Source organism: Zonotrichia albicollis, chromosome Z (assembly GCF_047830755.1).
Source record: "Zonotrichia albicollis isolate bZonAlb1 chromosome Z, bZonAlb1.hap1, whole genome shotgun sequence".
NCBI lineage: Eukaryota > Metazoa > Chordata > Aves > Passeriformes > Passerellidae > Zonotrichia > Zonotrichia albicollis.
This window is the reverse complement of record NC_133860.1, coordinates 63614347-63631923: the sequence shown is the minus strand read 5'-3', so window position 1 is coordinate 63631923 and position 17577 is coordinate 63614347. Positions and strand designations below refer to the sequence as shown.

Here is a 17577-nt window from a genome sequence, read left to right as displayed (position 1 = left end):
TTGAATCTGGTTAGAAACATCAAGGGGAACATGGAACGCCTCTACTTGCACGTCAGCAGTAAACTGTAGACTAGATAAATATAATCTAAACACCGAAGGGGTAGAAGACCTGATGACAAAGAATGTGGAAAAGGCCAAGTACTAAATGTCTCTGTTACTTTATTTAGTGGTCAAACCTACCTTCAGGAATCTCAGGTTCCCATGACTAGGGAGAAAGTCTAGAGCAAAGAAGGTTCTCTAGGGGTGGAGAAGGATCAGGTTATGGAATATTCAAATAGACCAGCCCCTATAGGATACAAGTCCCTGTATGATACCTCCAGAGAAACTCTGTTAGCTTGCTTAATGTCACTAGAGGCCACTAAAGCAAGGGTAATTCTTGTCTTCAAGAAGCACAGGAAGAAGGATCTGGGGAATTAAAAACTGCTCAGCAACACCTCTGCTCCTGCAGGGGGTGGTGGGGCAGATCAGCCTGCAAATTATTTCCAAATGTGTCAGCGATAAGCACATGGTTGGGAGGGGTCAGTATGGATTTATGATGAGAGAAAGCTCGGTTCATAAAGTTCAGCAAATCAAGTTCTGCACCTGGGCAGGAATAGCTTCAGGCACCATGACAGGCTGAGCACCAGCTGGCTGAAGACTAGTTTGGCAGAAAAGGATGTGGTGTCTTGGTGGTCATCAAGCAGGACTTAAGACAGCAAGGTGTCCTTGTGGCAAAGGCAGTCAATGGCCCCCTGGGCTGTGTGAGGGGAAGTGCTGCCAGCGGATTGAGGAGGGTGATCCTTTCCTGCTCCTCAGCCCTGGTAACACACAGCTGGGTCCATCCAGTGTCTACATGGATGCTTCCCAGTACAAAAGAGATGAGGACATACTGGAGAGAGTGCTGCTAAGGGCCACAAAGATAATGAAACAATTAGAACATAATTGTGTGTAATTCTAGGAGAGACTGAGACTATTCTGTCTGGACAAGAGAAGGCTGGGGGTCCATAACTTATGCATAAATATCTCATAGGAGGTTGCAAAACAGAGCAGAACTTTTCCCAGTAGTAATGTTCCATAAAAGGACAAGAGGCAATGGACAAAAAGTGATATTCAGGAAGTCCGACTTACACATAAGAAAAAGCATCTTCAGTGCTTAAACACTAGAAGAGATTACTCAGAGAGATTCTGGAATCTTCATCCTTGCCCATACTCCAGTCCTAGGAAAACTGTGTGCTCTATATGATCCTGCTCTGAGCACAGGGATGAATCAGACAATTTCCAGAGCTCTCTGCCAGTATCAACTGTCCCTTGACTCTGGGAAGGTTTAGCCAGCATGCAGCACCCTTGTAAAATTTGGACAAGTGGAAAAACTCTACACAGTACAGCAGGACAATGCAGTTCTCACTTTGTCAGTGTTCCTTTCCTAGATAAACCAGAAACCTACGGCATTACCTGGCTGGCATTACATGGAATCACATGTGCCATCACTCACATTCGCTTTGCATCCAGAGCCTGAACATGCCGCTCCAGAATGCAGTGAAATTAGAAATGCATTGGGAAGGAAGACTGCTGGTGAAAGATTATAGCTGGCTTGCTTGAAGAACTTGCTTCACAAGTTCTGCCACTGGCAAAAGGGAGTAGGCCTGGCTCGTAACCCTGGTGCTGCCATACATAAAGGCCTGTCCACAGTTAAGACAAATTTTTACTGAACATAGTGGAATGCTGCTGGCATTGCCAGCCCTCTCTTCCCGGGCTTTCCTCTAATTCCCTCAAAGAGACTTACTTTGGCTTGAAACTTTCCTTGTTTGTACTCTGGCCAGAAGCAAAGTGTTTTGGATCTTTTTAGCAAAATCTGCTGGTTTTTAGCTCTCCGCTTTGGTGCAAATTACTTCCAAACAAAAATAGTTCCAGAAATGAGCTCTGACTGTGAAGTATTTTTGACCAAATATAGGGACAGTCTGCCTCATTGCTTTTTAAAAATGCATAAAATGTAATGAATCTAATGATCAAACTGATTATGGCCCAAATTACCACACATAATTCAATAACATAACATCTATAGTCATGCAGCTATATCAAGACCTGAAAAGGGAGAAGACTTCTTTTGCACAATGTGTTACACCTCTCTAAATCCTATCAATCCAGTTATCATATAAAATAAATCAGTATTTTCTGATTTTCCTCTGTTTAAAACAAAAATATCAAGAGTACTTAAATAACAAGAAAAGGTATATGTAATACCACAGTCACCCACAAACCATGACCTTGCTTGCATATAATTGATGATAAAAGTTGTTTTTTCAATGGTGTTTTGTTAATTAAAAGACTGAACTTTCTTTACAAAAAGCCTAGCTGTTTTTTTCACAGGGTGAAAAAATCTGTAAAGAAAACAACTGAAAGTCTTCTCTACTGACTGGGAGACCCTTAAATATCCTGCTACCATTTTAATACAACGTTGCCCTGCAGGTTATAACCTACTGCTAGGAGATACTTTCTTCATTGGTGGTCAGAAGAGGGCAAGCCACCGCGCCATCATGATTTATTTCCATTCCTATAGCCTTTTTTTTCTGCTTCTCTTTTCCTACTACTCATTCTAACCTGCCTTGTATGAGGACTTTCCTGGAACCTTTTCACAGTAATTAACAGCAGTACAATTCCAAACAATGCTTAAAACTGATCACAAGATATTTGTTCATCTTCACTGCTTGCTGGCATAAAAATAACTCTTCCACATAATTATCTATCACATACAGCAATCTGCATAAGCAAACGGCTGAATTAGCTTGCTGGAAAACAATGAAAGACTGCATTCATAATTGCAATATGCACTCAGGAAACTTTAGAAATCTGTAAAAATTGATCTGTTTTCTGCAATATATCCTGTGATGTTAATTCTCGTTTAGATGCTTAATAAGAAACAAATGAAACAAATAAACAAATGAACAAAAACCCACCAAAAAACCTCATGCAGTCAAACAAGGATGTAATCAAGAATTGTGCTGCTAAACGTGGGAGGCTGGCACTATCCTTTGAACACAACTATTTGGAAGAGCAGATGAGAACAGAGTACAGACTGGTATCAAAGCCAGAGAGTAATTAGAGACAATTTCAAAATCAGTCCAAAGTCACCAGAGAAGACAGGGAAGCTGTCTGGGTTCAAAAGTATGATGGAAAAGCATGAGAAGAGCACACCAGGTTCTTGGAGATCAAGCCATGTACACATAGCCAAAGATCAAGTGTGTTCATTTAGGCACAAGGCTCCTGGGAGTGCTGCAGTATAGAAATATTGGCAATCAGGACACAGAAAAGGGAACTGGGAAAATAACAGGAAAAAGAAAACCGAGATTCCAGCAAGCCTGGGAAAGGATTTTAGTACTGCATGAATGCTGAGAACAAGAAAGTTGAGAAATTAAGAAGGACAGGGATCTGTCCTGCTCCTGCTGTGCTTCTGGGCTCTGAGGCAGTGCTGTGCACACCTGTGACATGGCAGACGGTCTGGGCAGAGGGGTAGGAACAGAAAGAAATTGATGGAAGGGGAAACAAATGACACAAAACCATCTAAAGACGTGATTTGCAGATGCTGGGATTCAGAGAGTCTGCAAGGAGGGGAAGAAGCTCTCTCCTATCAAAGGATCTTGCTCTTGGGACATGTGAGAGCAACACGCATGTCTGCTTACATGGGCTGCTCATCACTCAAGCTGTGATGCACTAACCAAAGCTCAAATATCAGCAACTGGCCTCCTGACAGAAGAGTAGCTACCTGCAACAGATGCAACTTGGACCTGGGGCTGGTGCATGCTTTTGTCAGAAACGTCAGTGCAGCAGGTGCAAATGTGGTCAGAACTTCAGCAATGGAGTGCAGAAATGCCCTGGTCTTAGCCTACAGAATATACACAACCAGGGCCTGCTTCATTGCTCCTTGTCACAGCAAGTTGCACAGAGCAGTGATACTGCAGGAAGACTGCAAGTTACAATCTTCACACACATATGAAAAAACATGGTCAGCCACCCTTCCTGACATCTCAGCTCTCACACATTTGGCCCTTGTTAGGGTAAATTGGTAACGACCACTCCCTGCTGCTAACACAGAAATTCTCACAGACTCTGAATACAAATGCCTTTAGTGTTTAAGTAAGTATTCTCCTTGCCTTGTCTAGATCTTTCATCCTCACTAAAGCAATATGCACTGAGACTAGAAAACCACACATGGATGCTGACACCAGTCTCAGTTTTCCCCCTTTCCCAAAGACCATATGGCTCATGATGGAGGGGATGTGATACTTCTCTGGGAATTAGCACCTATCTTTTTTAACGCTGATCCTAACATCTTCCTTTCCCTGGAACTAGAGTAAAAGATGGGAGTCATGGCAAAACAATCATGTTGTTCACACCCTCTACCCAGCCCTAGTCTGAAGCATGGATGCTAGCCTTATTGAGTTGAATGTGCTGCTGGATGTGCCTGTAGAGTCCTGCTGACTGCTAAGAGGCATAAAATGGAGTAGGTTTACCCCACCTGAGCCTACTGTGCTGCTCCAAAATAGTACCAGACACAACTTCCTTGTGGAAGCACAGTGAAAGAGGTAAGGAGGTGCAGGAAGAAGAGAAAGGCAAAATTGTGCCTTGCTTGGTCCCTTGCATTTATTGAGTCCCTTAGATTCACACAATTTGGCATATTCGTCTTTTGAACATGTCCTGAAAGGTTAATTCAAGCACTGGTGCAGCCTCAGGTATGCAGCCTTTCATCTCAGCTCCCTATTGCTCCCATCCTCTTGCATTGTCTGCCCAGACAATAAACACGTGTGTATTTTCATGACCTCCTGTGAATGCACTGCAGTTGACTCAGTATCTTTGCCTCCTCATACAACAAATATGTCTGTAATTAAGAGATATTGCAGTAAGCACATGCACTGTGAGCTCTTTGCACACTGAAGAAAAACAGTCTCCTACACTGAAAAGGTTTTCCTACTAGGCTACAACTACTGGGGAAAAGCTGAGTTCTGTGTCCGCCGCAGTAAAAATACTGACCTCTCTTTAAACTGAGGAAAGCATTTGCAAAATGCTTCTGAATGACATGGGAAGGATGAGTTCAGGTTAATTGGCACCACAGTCACATACCAGCTCCAAATGCAAAGAAGAAACTCTTGTCTGGGTGCTCTTCCAGCAGGTCCTTCACCCTCCTGCCCATTCGCTCATTTCGTTTGTAGATGAGTTCCTGCCGGAAGTAGCTGTCTATTTCTTGGGCAGTAATACGTTCATGGGCTGGAAGTGTAGCATTAATGAAATTTGGGACCTAAGGTAGAAAAAAAAGTCTTCATGAAAGGGGAATTTGCTTCAGAGGCAGCCATTATGCACAGGCATTTTTGTTCCACACAGAGTGTAGCAACTGCCTCATCCCTCAAGGCACAGGCAGTAGGACAAAACACAAAGCAAGCTAAAAAAATACTTAAACTTCTAATGATGCATGGTGCTTCATTTCTCTCAATGCATCATTTCATGAGCTAGCCAGATGGATTTTTTTAATTGAAAGTCAACATATAAAATGAAAGTCAAAATGATAGAGCCACGTTGAAGACCCTAAACCCTGATTGTTCAGTTGAAAAAATAAGTATTTGCCCCTAACTGCCTTTAGCTACATACCTCTTTCTTAAATTGTCACAGGTATGACATAACTATAACGATAATTATGCTCTTCTAAGAGAATTTGACTGGTATCAGAGCCCTCAGGCTGCCAAAGAATAACCGTGCAATTTGAAGTAGCTAAAAAAAATATCTCTAAGCTTTAAGAGGGCCAGATTTTGTCAAGAAGGAACGCGTTACCACCTCCACTTGCCCTGTCCTGACAGTATCTTTTAAAATGCTGGCTTTCTCCCCTGGGGCAGCTGTGGCTGCACACTACCCTGACCTCTTGCCAGTGGAGAGAAAATGTGGGTCTGCTATTGTTGCAGCAATCCTGGCTTCTTGACAAGTAGCTTTAGGCATTCAGTTATGGGGATGGTTAACTAAAGGGCCTGCAAGCAGCGATTTCTGGAGAGCAGACCCACTAATAAGCCAGGTGCTTTCCCTTGCAAGGCTGCAGCAGATGCAGAGACTTTGGATTCCTCCAGAGACTATTTTACAGAATCTTTCCAAAGGGTAGTTGGCCCAGATGTAGTCATCTACTGGGCCACATGGAGTCAAATACAACTTATGGACAAGTTCTACTTCAAACATAAACTGTCAGTGTGGCACACTATCAGTATTCAGCTCTGCTGCCAAGGAGAGTGCCCTGAGGTGGAGCCCCTCACATTAAATAAAGGGCAGTTTTTCCCTTGGCAACATGCTGGTCTCGGAGCTGCTCTCTCCAAGGACCTAGGGGCAATGTCTGCAGTCTGTAACATCGAAACAGGATAGTGGTGCAGCATCTGCATCCTCTTAAAATGCTGGTCTCCTCTGAGAAATGCTTCGAAACCTGTGCATGGAGTGCACGGTGTAAAAGCTAGGCAGCATTGAAGACCAGGATGCCTGCACCTGCAGGAGGGTGGGTGTGCAGGATGGGGAGGCAGCAGCACACACACAAAGCTCGGCACCAGAGAAGCAGGAGTTAGTATGGCTCTGCAGCTCTGCAGTTCTGCACTGTATGCCACAGCAAAATGGTTTTTCAGCACAGAAAGCTCAGGTACCAACACCTATTCAGCACCCTAAGGACAGAGCCTGTGTTTTCACTGATGTGCACGAATTGCCAGGCAATATCTCACAAACAAGAACAGAGAGGCCTGATGTCTCAGCCTGAGGTTAGTTAATCTAACAGCCCAAATAGGCCAAATTAGTCCCTGCTGGGCATTTTCTCATGGTTTAAAGATCAGTGTTACATTCTATTGTGCTGCTTAGGAAACCATCTCCATAAACCCAAATCTGTGAGGTCTCAGAAGGTCTCTTTTCCTTCACATTCAGTCTAAATCTATCTTTTCTTCGTTTCACTCCATTTCTCTCCATTGGGCCTTGTCCACAGCACACAATCATACTAATAGGGAACATTAAAAAGCTTGTAACTCGCCCAGCCTTACAAAAGTGTCCAAGCCACGAGTGCGTTTCTCTGCTCTTACTCACACAAGAGAGCCTGCTGCTGCTTTCTGTTGGCATTAGGTTTGCTCATACCTAAACTAGCTTAATACCACAGGATCCTTAAGAAAGTAAATTATTAACTCACAGAGCTTTGATGCTAAAGCGAACATGGCACTCATCCAAAAGGGAAAGCCAGGTGCACCTTTGCTGCTTGGGTGCAGGAGAGGGATTGAGGTGGTGCAAATGCCTGGAACAGAAGGCTCAGGAAAGCAGATGTGCCAGGGAGCCAGAAACATACCCCAGCCGTCACCCAGAAAGGAGTGAGAGACGAGCACACGTGTTACAGGTGTTAGCACTACAGGGAGATGTGTGTAGCACAAGGGCTGCAGCGGCAAGACTCACTTGAGAAGTGTCATGGTTGAAGATGATGGAGCTGAGGTCCCCACAGTTGTAATGCTTGATAAGGTCTTCTGTCGTATAGGGGATCTGGAAACTGCCTGCTCGGAGGCTCTCCTGCTGCAAGAGAGTCTGATTCAAAGCAAAGACCACCTGAGGGAGGGGGAGAAGGGAGGAAAAGACAGAGTTCCTGGTAAGTTCTCCTTTCATCCCATAAGAAGGTCACAGACACACAGCCACTGGCTGAAGGCTCTCTGAAGCTGCTCCTGCTCTGAGCCTGCCAGTCTAGACATCACCAATCCAAACCTCCTACAGCCCCACAGCTACTCACACCTTGGATCCTGGCTGCTCAGGGGGAATGGACTCACCACTCAATGGGGTTTTGCCTGCGACTTGATGAATACAAATGAATGCAAATGAATACAAATGCTACAAATGGGCAGGCAGAAGCAGGGCAACCTTGCTCCCTTAGATGACAGCTTGCCTGACCACAACAGAGCCCCAGGGCTCCTATCCTCATATGTCCTCAGCCACCTTCCTAAACAAAGCATGGCTTCTCCTTGTTTGCCCTTCCTTCCTCATTTGCAAGAACAGTCACAGGCTGTTGTTTCCTGCTTTGTGTCTCCTCTCAGACACCACACCTATTTCAGGCAGGAATGGCTCTCTGGAGCAGGCCAGGAAAGAGTGGTGGCTGCTGGGGGACACGGGAAGCTGCTCTCCCTGCAGCTGCTCAGCACTCAGTCTCTCCCAGCTGACTGCCTCCCCAGGCAGGGTGCTGACAGCATTCCCTCCTCCTCAGCCTTCTCCCGGGAATGCAAACATTCCCATCCCTTTGGCCTCAAGGAAAACTATCTGGCTGCCCAGGGACCTCTCTGTTGCCCATAAAGAGAGAAGATCAGACAAGATCACTCTCCAGATGTGGCTGCCTCCCCACCTCCAGCACAGCAGGGCTCTCCCAAGGTGGTGGCCTCAGGGCCTGACCCAGACACTGGCAGCTGATCCAAGCTTCCCCTGCCGTGGATACTGCACAGCCCATGAGGGTGGCAGCCACTAAAAGGGGACAAGAGAGCACTTTGGACCAACAGGTGTCTCTGAAGCCAAAGAGATGCAAAATCTCTGTACCTCCAGCCACTGCAGACAGCAGCCACCAAGCTTCAGAGAGGCAGGAAGCCAAGGAAAGACTTGGGGTGGAGCTCCCCAGGCTGAACATGGGAGGCCAGTGGGCACCTTTGGTGAGGCATGGAGCTGCATACTCTCCTGTGCAAGAACCAGGCCTCTGTCACCACCTGGCAAGTAAAACACTACCATCTCTTGCGTGTACATCTCTTCATGCTTACACTCAGGCTACACTGGTTTTCACACCAAAACTGGACAACTGTAACAAGCTTTCTGACTACCTACTGCTCTGTTATTTTTATTTTTAAAGGAAGTAAGCTCAGATATACTGCTTTGAATTTTTTCAAAAATTACTCATGAGTGTTATTTTGTAAGCTCTGTAAGCTCTCTGTGTAATTAACTCCTCCTGGACATTTGCCTCAAACACCATCAAAGGCACTCTAGAACTGAATGTATTTGCCAACACTATGAAACTCACACATGAGTAAGCATACTCACTGTACTGAGACTTTGTGAACCAAATTTTAGGATTACAGAGCAGATGTAGAAACAAACAGGTGCAACTTCTGCACCACAATCATCTGTCTTCTACAGAAAGGTGCAAATTCCATCAGACTTGAAATCATGCTGTCCCCACTACAGCTAGACTTACCTCTTTGGATCCAAACCACTGTGTATGTAACCCAATATGAAAGCACAAAACAGAGCATTAATTCTGGGAGGGTGAATAGCAACATTCACTCACATCTCATTTGTGTAAAAAGGGAAAGAATTCACTTTATTGGTACAAACTGCGCTCAACTAAAATAATAACTCCGTGTAGATGCTTGGGTAAGTTACATATAACTAAGCAGTGCCTATCTTGCAAAGGACCTCTGTTATATTTTAAAGTAAATTGAACAAAACCAAATTGAAACCACTTTACATTTGAACAAAGGCTTGCATGCAGGCTAGAGTTTATCAGACTCCAAAGTCATTATTTTCCATTTGTTTGGCTTCAGAGAACTCTTGGTGGATGCTGATGACCAGACAACACTCACTGAGAGACAAGACAAATCCATTCTACAGCCATGACTGCTAGGTCATGCCAGGAAAATGTCACGTGTACAACCAGTCCAGCCAAAAGCTGGACATGAGAATGGCCTATTTTTAAGAAATTGGATACCACCTGCTTGATTATTTATCATTAAAGCAGTATGGCCTTTTTCAGACTTCGAAACAATGACCAGACAGTCCCTGTCCAGACAGCAGTCAGCAAATGCAGCAGCCTCCTGAGCTGGTCAGGTAGCACTGCCTCAATGTAGACTAAGCACATCAAAGAGGCTTTGCAATCTTTACTGTTTGATTTTCATCCAAACACAAATCAGTAGAGGGTAACTTGCTTCTGGGGAGAAAACACCAGCCTACTGGGTGAGACGTGAGAAGAAGGACAATCTTGCTCTCTCTGTTGTATCCCTGCAGCTTGTACTCCTGCTGTCACTTGCTCTGCACGCTACCCTCAGGTCCAAACAGACCTCTTCCCTTCTCCCTTGCAATGTGCTTCAGGTGAAATAGATCGTCTTGCCTCCAAACAGACTGGGCCTGCACTGCAGCAGCCAGGCCAAGCGATACAGGCATCTTCCTTCCTGTGAACACACAGTAGGCTGCAAAGAGCTACATAAATCTGCCCCAAAAACACAGCATAAATTTCAGTTATGGCCTACAGTTATGAGGATGACTGCACAAATAGTCACAGGAACAGAGGCAACTCACCCCCTCGTCCTCCATATCTCTAATGTTATTGCTGACATGACAAACAACTGCCCCAGTGAGGCAACTCTGGCAGCTCTATGGCCTTTGCTAAGAGTCCACCTTTCTGGTCGGGGGTGTGAGAGTTGATACTGGACGTATGAAGAAATTTCAGGATGGCAGCAGCTGAAGGGCTTGTCTGCCCAAATAGGAAAGCACAAAGGAGCTTTTACAATGAGATTGTTCATGTTTCATCTCAAAGAACAAAGTGTCCCAGCGCACTGCTCAAGACTCCTACATCCCATCCTAACCACAACTGCCTGGGACGCCATGACTATATTGGCGGTTTGAGTAGCAGTCCATCAGCTGCTTTTCTTCTTTTGTCATGGAGGATTATTGCTGTTCCCTGACAGCTCAGACTTCCCCGCAAACATATTTCCCCAGTTAGACCACTTGCATCCTATCACTGTACATAGTACATGAGGGGAGGTTCGCACAAGAACCACCTGAAGTCCCCCACATAGAGAGTAGACCTCCACCTTGGCGCTGTGAGGGACAGGGGTGGTCTCTGCTCCTTTCAGTGCAGCAGCAGCAGCAGCTCATGTCCTTCTGCACCAGAAGCAAGAAAATCAAGATACAACAAAGAGGCAGAAATCAAGAGAGCATCAATGTCCTTAAAAATCAGCCCTCCCTAATGAGTTACAGAAATTCATGCATCAGGCTTTGCACAGCTGGAGTACAGGAAATTCTGTTGTCAAAAATACTCTCCACATCAGCTAGTCTGAAAAGAACGGTGGCATCTTCTGGAGGGGGGATGATGGCACACCTACTGAACAGATACACAGGATTACAATTTGCCATCAGTGTAAGGGTACAGCCTCTCAAAGCAAGTAGATAGTTCCTCTCAATTCCTCTATCACTCCTACCTTCTTGGGGGAATTGAAAGTCCTCAGCAGAAAGAGAGGGGTAAAGAGGTAGGATCTGTTTGCGATATCAGAGGTTGCTTAAAGCTCTGCCCTAGTGAGAAGGTTATCTCCAGTAAACAGTAATGGATAAACTTTGTCAGGGTCAGGGTCTCAAAAAAAAGGTCAAGATTCCTGAACCTACTGTTCTTGAAGGATTTAATTTACTGAGATGGGTCTTGCTCAGAAGTTGATAACTCATTATCTGCCATTACTTCTCAAAGAAAACATTAGACTGGGTGCAAAGTTAAAGAAGACCACAGCCATCAAACTCTGCAAACCGGACATAAGTCTTGTTTACCAGGTGTGAAAAACTGAAGAAAGTCAACAGAGCAGAAGCAGGTACCACATCAGCAGCTGGTCTGAAATTGCTATATTTGCTAGGCACAAATTTTGCTTACCTTCTAAAATCCTCATCCAATCCTGCAGTCCTTTCATTGCTAGTAATTCCAAGCAGTTAAGAAAACAGCAAATATGGAAAGGTTAAAAAGAAATTTTTGTTTTTTCTTAGAAATTAAACCTAAGAATTTGGGTAGATCTGAGCTCCTCCAGTAGGTGGTACAAAAAGTATTCTTCTGTTTTGCAAATATCTCTTGCATTACACTATTTTACTATTTTCAAGATCTTTCCTGTATTGGAATGCACAGAAATCACTCTACATTCATCCTCCTTGCAAGACTATTCTTCCTCATTTCACACACCCTCTCGAGCAACTCCATCCTACTCTGCTCCATTAAGTGTATTCATACTAGCATCAAAGCATCTTCTGAAAAGATGCATTTGGAGAACAAAAGTAACAAGTTTATTAGAAAGGGATTTTTTTATCTCCCACCTCCCATTTTCACTGTGATCCCTGTTTTCCCCCTTTTTGTACCGTGGAAAAAATCGATTAAGCTCTCCAGTATACATATTGCTGCAAACCTCATTCTCCTCCTGGAGATTTCTTCAGCTGTCAGGAGACACTTGTCCCCTTTGCTAGCATTGTTGGAGCGGCCTGCTAGGCTAAGGGGGTGGGGAAAGGGGAGTTAGAGCCCGGCAGATGCCTTTTTTGTCAAAGACAAAAGACCCCCTGCCATCCTCTCCACTTTTCAGTACTTTCATCCACATTGGATCAAAGTGCTACTCTGCATATGAAAAGAACCTGGCATTATTCGCCTCAAATTAGCCTATCGCTATCCCACTAGCCTCCAAGCCTTCCCAACAAAAGCACTCACATCTGTTCCATCATTTGCCTCATCTTCGGGGTTTTTTTTCTTTCTGCTCTCAGTTTTTGAGGGCCATTCAACCCCTTGAATTATAGTCCCAGGAGCATCTTCCTTGCTCTGAGATCGCTCAGCCGGACAATTTGCTTTTAATTGTCTTAAGGAATCATGGGCTGCTTTTGGGGTCCTTCCCAGAGACAAACTGCATCCATTACAGCTTCCATTCAGCCTCTTCAGCCAATTCTTTGCCTTTTTCTCCTCCTTCTCAAAAGCACATTTCTCTGCTTGCTCTTCACCTGGAGGAGACCATTGCTTCTCTGGGCCAATGAACACTATTGCCCCAAATCAAACCAGGCCTTAAATCAAAAGCATCATGACTAAAAAGTCAATAATCCTCCTTTGTCATGGTAATGATCCAGGAGGCCAAGTGTTGAGAAGAAAGCAGGATTTCTTGCTCCAGTGTGATGCAGCTCTTTAGAAGTCTGGTGAGCCTTCAACAGACAGTTGGGACTGGCAATGCCAGTGCCTCAAAGCCTGAACCCACTTACCATGAGGAACTCCTGCACACGCAGGAGGGAGAAGCCTGATTTTGGCATGGGCTGAAAATGGCAAAAGGACGTTTAACCCACCATCTGCAGCCTTCAGAGCTGTCTAAGTCACTTTCAGAACTGTTGCTTTAGTAATGAAGAGAGTAAAATGAGGCAAATTCTCAAACTTGAATCACTTCTGTGAGAAAGACTGGATTAAAGGCATTAGCAGAGAGAGGTGGTATGAGGGACCTGTCCAGCAGACAAGAGACAAACAGTAGAAGTCAATGAAATAAAAGGAAATGGAAACTACTTTAGGATGCATATGAGTTACACATTTCCCATGGGTTTCATAGTATTCATATTTGGGTTTTTTTCAAAGACAGCATTGCAAATAGAGGAAGCACCTTTTCTGTAGCAGGATCATCCAAGTCACTTAGATGACATGCAGTTTGCCTCAAGTCAGACAAAACAATGCAGACACAGGTAAAGGGAGTGAAGAATTTGATCTGTCTCTGCTGACAATAAACTCACACTAACACATCTTTTGCCAAATTTTTGCAGTGTGTCTTACCAGGACCAAACAGAAGACACTGAAAGTTTTAAGTTGTTGTCTGGAATTTAAATAGGAATACACAAACCAACCCTTTTTCAATGAGGACCTATAAAAAACAAGGCTTTAGAAGCAATTAATGAATTTTTCCTTCTCTTCTTATTGCAGAAGGATGGTTGATAATGTTGAATCATAGGAACTACTTACAGCACTGCTGGAAGAACTGCAACACATTAATAGACTGCACTAATACATAGCCTTTTGTCTGAGTAATTTACAGTGATTTACAGTGCAAAATGCAAGTTTTATGTTTCCACGGACTGCAGCAGAAATAAATGCCCCACAATGTGCTGAATGTGGAATAAGACCAGCAGTAGAGTAGATTGTTCCCGTTTCTCAGGATGGCTTGTAATTTACACCTGGATACCTCCAAGACCTCGCAGGAACTTGCTCCCACTTTCTATAGGGTTAATTATGTGACTATGAACCTGCAGCTGCACTCATCCTGAGAAATCTCCATCTAAGCTTATTGGGATTCCTCCCTGTTCTGCAGCAATCTCCCAAGCTTTCATTCCATAGTGCATAGGAAGTGAATTCTTCGTATAGTGTAGAAAATCCTTGAACTGGTGATCCATATTTACACATTATTGGAGAAAGATTAAACTTTTTTTTTTTAATTCCATCTTTGTTAAAGATTTTGTAAATATTACCAAAGTTCGTTTCTAAAACCTTCACATATCAAATCTCCATCAGATACATTTTTACTTCAAGAAACAGACTAGCCCTTTGTCTAATTTCAGGTTTCTGCAGTCCTGAAGCAAAGTCGAAGGCAAAAAAATCCCCTTTATTTTCAACCTACTGCACTTAGAATTCCTACCTGTCTCCTACTCAGCATTTCTTCAGTTAGCAATGTCCAGCTTCAAAATAATTTGGAACAATGACCAAAATGAAAAGAAATTACTGGCTATCCTCATTTCTCTTAGAATATACTCCCTTTCCAGTTTACAGACCTGTCTAACCAGTACACTAGTAGCAATAATTTCTTTCTTTTGTGCATTACTTACTTCACAAGGCACTTAACAGAACCATCTCAAGATTGTATTAAAAAATAAGCAAGTTGCAAGGCAAAAAACCTGAAACTAGGGTTTCCTGGGCTGAGACTAGATATACTTTTAAAATTCAGCATCTGCAACTGATGTTTTAGTTGGCATTTTGTTTGTTTGTTTTGAATAAAATTCTGCTAAAATAGTTGCTTTGATCTACTTCCTCTGCTTTTCTTTTCACTGGATAGTCTTAAATGCAGTTGAAACAAAACAAAAATCCTGAGCTTAACAGATTTTTTTTTACACTTTTTAACATCCACACAGGAAAATTATCTTAGAAAGGAAAAAAAATTGACTTTCCAACTGTAGAAAGCATTTTAAAAAATGTAGAAATTATGACACTTCACTGTGTTTGTGACTGTAAGGAGTAAACTAGTAAAATTGCTGAAGACTGCCTATCTTTCACAGCTTAAGGACAATATTTAGAAGCACTTTCTATCTTCCTGATCCACAAATACAGACACTAAACAAACTTGGTATTAATGACATGGGGTTTAGCTGCCATGTTTTTTTCACTCAGTGCTCACAGATGCTCTTTGGAATGCTGCTAGATGAAAGAAAAATTCTTACTTGCCTGCTTACCTTCAGAATTTTTTTAATTTTTCCTCTCTACCACAGGCCATGTATAGCTTAGGACTAAACAACAAAGATTGCTTCCTTAGGAATTTAGAATTCTGAATATATTCTCACCAATATTTGTACACCTTTTTTCTTTGGTGGAATGAAAAATTCAGAACACCTATTTTGAATTGACTGGAATGCTTCCCCATCCTTCTGCAAAACTGATGTGCATTACTTGCACAATTCCTCTATGTGTGAACAAATCAAGACTACAAGGTTGCTAGAGTAAATAACCTAACCTTGCAATGCCACAAACAGGCCCAGACAGTTATCATATGTCTTCCGGTAACCATGCAACAAGATCTTTGGGTTTTCTTGAAGTTCTGCCAGCTAGGAAAGCATGTTCTGTATAAAACATTCAGCACTGATTTTTCCACTCAATAGAACAATTAGGCCAGGACTTTGGCTGCTGTTCCAAACAGAACAACAGTTTTGAACTACTCTTTATGTTGTAGGCAACTATTAAGAGAAGGTTTTGGCTTCCCGAAGGAGCACAGCAGAGCTGAGATGACCTTTCCATCGGTACAGAGGTGAAAGGAAGAATTTACATTATATTTCTATGTTGTTATATAATGTTACACTTGCAACAAATAACTTCAAACAAGAACTGCTGGAATGGTCCCTAGCTGGTTTCAAGAGGATCAAAGGCTGGAAGCTCTCAATGCAAAAGTTTTCCAAGAGGAATGACTGACAAGATTTTCAAACAGTGAGACACAGGCCTAAATCTGTGTTTATCATAGTACCTGTGAGCTCAGTCACACAACAAAAATAGCATGTCCCAAGGTAGGATGGGAATTTACAAGCCACCAGCTGTGCAGTAAGAACCTCCTAAGATGATACCCTTGGAATGAGTCACATGGATCCACTGCCAGATGGCACCTCCACTCACCTCCCTGGCTGTCCACATTAGGACACGACCAGTTGTCCCAGTTCAGCCAATACACCAATCTAAAATATTTAGATTTTTCAGACCCAGGAAAATCCATCTGCTGCCAATGCCATGAGGAAGCTGCTGTTTGGCACTTTGGAGCAAAAGGCTAGAAAGTATCTGGGTGGTTTTGTTACATTTTTGTTTCACTCTTGGAAAGAATTGTTGCATGCCAACAAGGATCCCTCAGGAATTTTAAGTGGCTGTCTAAATTCAACTGATTTGCAACACATCTCCTATAAGGTAAACTGTTACTGGCAAAATGTGGAAGACTTCAACCTGTGGTCTTCTGAGCCAGTTTCAATGCATCCAAGTCAGAAGAAAAGAGTCCTATTTTCCTGTGCTAGCCCTGAGCAGTACTTGCTCACTGTACTACATGCCTTTATTATTCAAATTCCTCTGCTGCCTACATTTGAAAATAAAAGTGTTATATCATCAAAATGTAACTGCAGTCCATAAGATAAGAAAGCAGAAGGGTACTAGCTCAAATTGGATAGCAGAAGCTTTATTAAAGGTCTCCTCCGTCACTACCACTTGGAATGGATGAGAAAAAAAGGTACTGCAAGATTTTGCGGGGCAAAAAGCCATGAGAGTATCTTTGAACTTAAACCTTTTAGACCAACTGAACAGAAATGTCTTAAAAATTTCAGTGAACAAGATAGACAACTTTTCCAACTGCTAACTCCATCTTCTTTAGCACTTTTGAGCCCTAGATAGTCAAATCATTTTTTTAAAGGCCAGGGCAGGTCAAATTCCCCACAGCAGTTCCAGCAAATGGTCACACACACTTACTGTCAGGGTAAGTGTTCTGGATAAACATTTGCTCAAAGATCCCTGAGAAAAGCAGAGCTCTCTGCCAAGAGCTCAGAAGTTTTGCTAAGTCACTGTGATTATGTAAGTCTGACTGGCAAGATTAAAATGGTCCAAGATAAGCAGGCAGGCTCTGAGGTGTGATGAAATGAACAGAAACAAGAACAAAGGATGTCAGGATTTATCTATGGGCATGTTACACTTTGGCCTCAAAGTGAATTACTGGGTAGGTTTCCTGGGCTAGGCAGGGCAATACTTTTCAGAAATTAGTGAAAAAGCCACAGTGTAACTTGTATCAACTCAACCAGCAACTTTCTGTATGAAAAAATGCAAGAATATATTGACTTATGGCCTGTAATATTCAGCACCAAAGCAAAATCTCTGGTGCAAAAGATTGTAAAGGATTCAAAAACATCAAGTGACTCAACTCCATTTTTTGAACAAAAAACTCTCAAGAAGGCCTGTACAGCATAAGCATGAGACTTCTACTACAAAAAGTCTACCCTTAAAATTTGGATTTGAATGAGAACACAATGTGGAGAAAGCCCTGGGTTAAATTTCACTACTGTTATCCACCCCAAAGATCTGCTGAAGTACGCCTCCCTCGTGCA

At 43.1% G+C, this 17577-nt stretch overlaps 1 protein-coding gene across 1 annotated transcript in view; it reads right to left on the bottom strand.

Annotated features, from left to right (window-relative positions):
- The window catches only part of TRABD2A (TraB domain containing 2A), an 87149-nt gene that overhangs the window by 22892 nt on the left and 46680 nt on the right, over positions 1-17577 (bottom strand). Inside the window, exons 3-4 of the mRNA XM_005486269.4 lie at positions 7423-7569; positions 5095-5269 (exon numbers count right to left, since the gene is read on the bottom strand). Of these exons, the coding sequence (XP_005486326.2) occupies positions 5095-5269; positions 7423-7569 (322 nt within the window). The remainder of the gene's footprint in view (positions 1-5094; positions 5270-7422; positions 7570-17577) is intronic.